This window comes from the organism of the source record quoted next, unplaced genomic scaffold (genome assembly GCF_019419815.1).
Source record: "Pyrus x bretschneideri cultivar Hongxiangsu unplaced genomic scaffold, Pyrus_bretschneideri_v1 Contig1, whole genome shotgun sequence".
NCBI lineage: Eukaryota > Viridiplantae > Streptophyta > Magnoliopsida > Rosales > Rosaceae > Pyrus > Pyrus x bretschneideri.
Genome location: NW_025999390.1, coordinates 18,253,961 through 18,258,706, shown reverse-complemented (window position 1 = coordinate 18,258,706; position 4,746 = coordinate 18,253,961). Strand labels below are relative to the sequence as shown.

The following is a 4,746-nucleotide window of genomic DNA, read 5'->3' as shown; positions in this document are numbered from 1 at the left end:
TCATATAAGCAACCACAAGACAACCTTTTTAATAGTATTTTTGTCAAACTAGCTTCTTTTAACCAAAATGGTCGAGATTAGCATAACTCCTCATTTTGGTCACTAACAATGAATATTGATAGATGTTGTTCCTGAATTTGTCAATCACAAATCATTTTGGTCATTGTGAAAAATTTGTCAATATTCTCGTTAAATTGTCACGTAAGCAACCGCATGATCATCTTTTAGAATGTATTTTTATCAATTAGCCCCTCCACTTAACAAGGATATTGACAGAGTATTCAAAGAATGAACAAGATGACTTGCGATGGACAAACTCAAGGGTTATTTCTATCGATTTTCATTGTTAAGGACCAAAATGAAGAGTTATGTTGATCTCAGGAACCATTTTGGTTAAAAGGGGTTGGTTTGACAAAAAATACCTTTAAAAAGAGGTTACATGGTCACTCACGTGAAAATTCAAAGGTGATGTTGACACATATTTTACTGAATGATCAAAATGATTTATGGTGTACAAACTCAGGAGCCACATTTATCGATTTTCAATCACAAAAACTAAAGTGAATAGTTATGACAATCTCAAATACCATAATTTTAATTAAAAACTTTTTCTTTTTATACATCAAAATTAGTTAATGTGCTTTTGGACGAGGACGTAAATGTGTCAACGAATCAGATCTTCACTAGTTAAAGCCATCCCTAGTACTGCTGTTTGGAGAGTAATTACTAATATGATTAATGATTGTACAAAAATATATGTTATATGAACAGCTCACCGTGCATGTTGATTGATGTAAAGCGGATTTTATTTTTTGGTAAACTTGGGAAGGTGGAACTTGGGAAGGATTTTCACATTATTGGGGTGATTAATATAATGTGATTTAAGTCTAGTTAAACATGTTAATAAAGCATTTAAGCATCTTTTATTTATTTGTTTTCATTCTTTATTCCTTCTTAATTTGTTGTAATTGTTTGGAACAACTAGCAAGACAACTCTAGCTAGCATTCACTACACAATGAAAGATCACTCGTATTTGGAAATGAATATTTAGTTAAAACTTGTATCATTAGGCAAATGGGATCGTAAATATTTGTATCCTAAACCTTCACAGTCAGAGATATTCGAATCAATTAGTTAAGAGCTATGAAAATGGTGAATGTGACCGACTACGTACTAAAATCTGGATTATTTGAGAGAGAGAGAAAGAGAGAGAGAGAAAGAGTGGTCTGAGTCTCGCAGCCGACTGGTCCCTCATCTCAGTAAGAATCATGGAAAGTTAGGTAACCATACACGGTTTTCAACGATGTCGATCACGAAAAATATTTTATAAACAAATTCAGTGAAGACTTTGTGTTTATATTATTAACCTAGAAATAAAGCTCCATCTCTTGTTAGCTATCCTTTCTGCTACGTACTCTTATTGCATTAAACTAAACCTTATTATAGTAAAAATAATCATACCTTAGGTGATAGGTTTAGGGAAATGGTTAATGATTTTTGCAAGTTCTTGATTTTTTTGTTTTTTGTTTTTAGTTTTTTTTCTTTATTCAATTTAAATGCTAAAATTAAACAAAGATGTGCACCACAAATAAAAGAGTGTGTGAGAATTATATCTCTATATTTATTTATTATTATCTATGTTCACAATGAAATAGAATTTTACTGCTTAATTCTCATTGTATTACATAACTGAAAATATATACAAGATACAATCCTTATTCCATAAGGAAACAATAGTCAATAAAAGACACAAACATATATCATTCCTAATAAAGGATTCTTGATATTTACATTATATTTACGTCCTCTTTTTAATATTACTCAGGGCAATAGATGAACCATCGATTCCATGAAGCAAGATATTAAAAAAAAAGAAGGGCTTAACAAAATTCAGTCAAAGGCCTCATTGATCCAAACATTAATTGATAATCTATTCAAATAGTCTGGCCCCATAGTTTTATTTTAACATTAATCTTGTTTTTCACTAAGATAATTAATAATTGCAAGTAAAATTTGGCATGATTACCGTGGTGTTAAGGGTAAAGACCAAAGCTATATAAAGGACGAAGAGGCTTAGCTTAAGAGGCAGAAAACCAAAATCCCATTCTTTAAAAAAAAAGGGGAAAATGGGGCCTTCACAAGTGACCTCTCTTGTGGTCACTCTCCTAGTGGCAATAGTCTCTCTCACATTGCCTTCAAAAACTTCAGCTAACCACCCTGACTCATCTCCACCACCACCGGCTTCTCCTCCCTACCACCCTAAGTCACCACCACCATCACCAAAGCCTTACCACTACAAATCTCCCCCACCACCTCCTCATCCAGTTCACTCACCACCACCTCATCCAGTTCACTCCCCACCTCCTCATCCAGTTCACTCACCACCACCTCATCCAGTTCACTCCCCACCACCTCATCCAGTTCACTCCCCACCACCACCCAAGGAGCCTTACCACTACAAATCTCCACCACCACCACCCAAGAAACATCACCATCACAAGTCTCCTCCACCATCACCCAAGAAACATCACCATCACAAGTCTCCCCCACCACCACCCAAGAAACCTCACCATCACAAGTCTCCTCCACCACCACCCAAGAAGCCCTACCCCCCGGTGCACTCACCCCCACCACCACACAAGAAGCCTCACCACCCAGTTCACTCACCACCACCACCACCAATTAAACCTTACAAGCCACCAACTCCTCCAGCAGCTCACCCACCACCCGCTTACATCTATTCAACACCCCCACCTCCTCACCACTACTAGATATCGAGAAATTAGTTGCATCCAGATGGTACGCTTCTCCATTCTATGTTTTTAGATTCATAATCCATACAACTGCATGCAGTCGATGAGGAGTGGAATGATTCTGACTTGGACATTGTGTCCAAGTTGAGTAATTTGTCTGGGAAGCTGTATGAATAGAATAAAGAAGTTTTTGGTCCATAGAAATTTGACAAAAAAACATTTCCCTAGCCATAAAATTATAATACACTAGTGTTTATTTCATTTTTTGGCTAATAATCCCTATTGGTATATGCATGCTTAATGCATTTCCATCATATCGCCATTACTCAATTAAGGTTTCTTGATATTTAGTAGTACTCATGTGTAACAAATAGACCAATGATAGAGACCTAACAAGTAACAGTAATATATCTTTCCAGGTAAGGGAAGAAGAAAGGTCAGAATAAAGAAAGGGGATGTCGAAGTCGAACAGCGCGCCTTATCACCACACAAAGAAGAAGAGAAAGAAAAAACGAGTCTCCACGCAGCTGCTGATGTAACGTGTTTTATTTATGCGATATTCGTTAAGGTTCACATATTTCCTTTCCTTGTAATATTAGACAGTTGTAGGGCAGTCATGCTTCATGTATTTGATTTCCTGTTTCTTGAAAGAGATGGTATATGTATGTCGTTTGTTTCAACCTTCCATGGAAAGGTGATCATAATAATAATAAAATAAATACATTTCCCAAATTTTCCTTAATTTCTCACATATCTGATATGCTTTATTCTCTTAATAATTAGATTTCCAAATAATGTTAGAGAAGCCACATATACCATGTTGCTGTACGATTTGTTTTGACAAGTGATAATTACATGCCTCAATTAATGAGTTTATCTAATTAAATGCTAGGTGTTGTATCACTTGCTACATTATATGGTGATGTAGTGTATATATGTGGCATCCTTAACATTAATCGAGATTCCTGGTAATTAATAATATATGCAAGTTTTGTTAACAAATCAAAGGATGAGAAAAAAGAGCCAACAAAAAGTCGATTGAGTTAGTAAGGATCGTTCTCTTTGCTAGACCAAAATCTATGTTCAAATTCAGCTATTAACAATCCCTCTTAATAAACGATATATATAAAAACAAAAAAGCGGGGCTATAAGACCCCTTTTGTAAGTCTTCCAAAAGACTTGCAGTATTCCTTTATCCTGGGAAACCGTTTGATAACTTTTCCAATGTGAAATGCATACTCGGCCACCTTTTAATCCAAATAATAATATTAGTTAGACCCTTTCATTGAGCTAATAATTATACAATATAATAATTTCAGAACAAATTGTTGCAGTCATATTTAGAATAATGCGATTGTGTTAATCCTAGTGTATTTAAGGATATTTTTAAATATTCTCTTTAGTAGATAATATCCTATTAGAGATGTAATCCTTTAAGGGTAATGATTTAACATATCCTACTATTATAAATAAAGACACAATGGGATGATACAATAGACACCTCACAATTAAATCTCTCTCTTCTCTCTCGTATTGTTGCCGGCCTTCCCCTCTCTATTACCTTAGAATAGTTCGGTCAAATAGGCCTACAACAAGTTATCAGTACGCTCTTGCCATAAGCTAAGGAACTGAATGATTGTAGGAGGAGACTCTCTTCTACAAAATTCAAGGGCTTTTATTTGTTTTCTACCAATCAAGTACACTTAATAAGATAAAATAAGATATTTGAAAAGTCCACGAACATTGAAAACATTCCCCATGATGCATGAACCCCCTATATTTATATTTTCCTTCCGATATATATATTATATATGATTCATATATTTGTCAATACACACACACACACACACACACACGTTTCATGCATTACGCAATTTTTTTCTATGTGGAATTTGTGAGTCAAAGCATATAAATAAATTAGAAGCAATTTAGGGTTTTTCAAACCCTAGAGATGTCGAGAAAAAGAAATTCTGGGAATTATGCGGCACGGCC

General features: G+C 34.9%; 1 protein-coding gene across 1 annotated transcript; it reads left to right on the top strand.

Annotated features, from left to right (window-relative positions):
* Positions 1-2,082: 2,082 nt before the first annotated feature.
* Positions 2,083-3,486, top strand: LOC103958040 (extensin-3-like). Its single transcript, XM_048574150.1, has 2 exons — positions 2,083-2,800; positions 3,174-3,486. Exon 1 carries the CDS (start codon positions 2,128-2,130, stop codon positions 2,770-2,772), a length of 645 nt encoding a protein of 214 aa, XP_048430107.1. The 5' UTR covers positions 2,083-2,127; the 3' UTR covers positions 2,773-2,800; positions 3,174-3,486.
* The last annotated feature ends 1,260 nt before the right edge of the window (positions 3,487-4,746 follow it).

Bases quoted from the DNA above. Each gene is read 5' to 3' on its own strand.
- LOC103958040 (XM_048574150.1), top strand. From the start codon at position 2,128: ATGGGGCCTTCACAAGTGACCTCTCTTGTGGTCACTCTCCTAGTGGCA.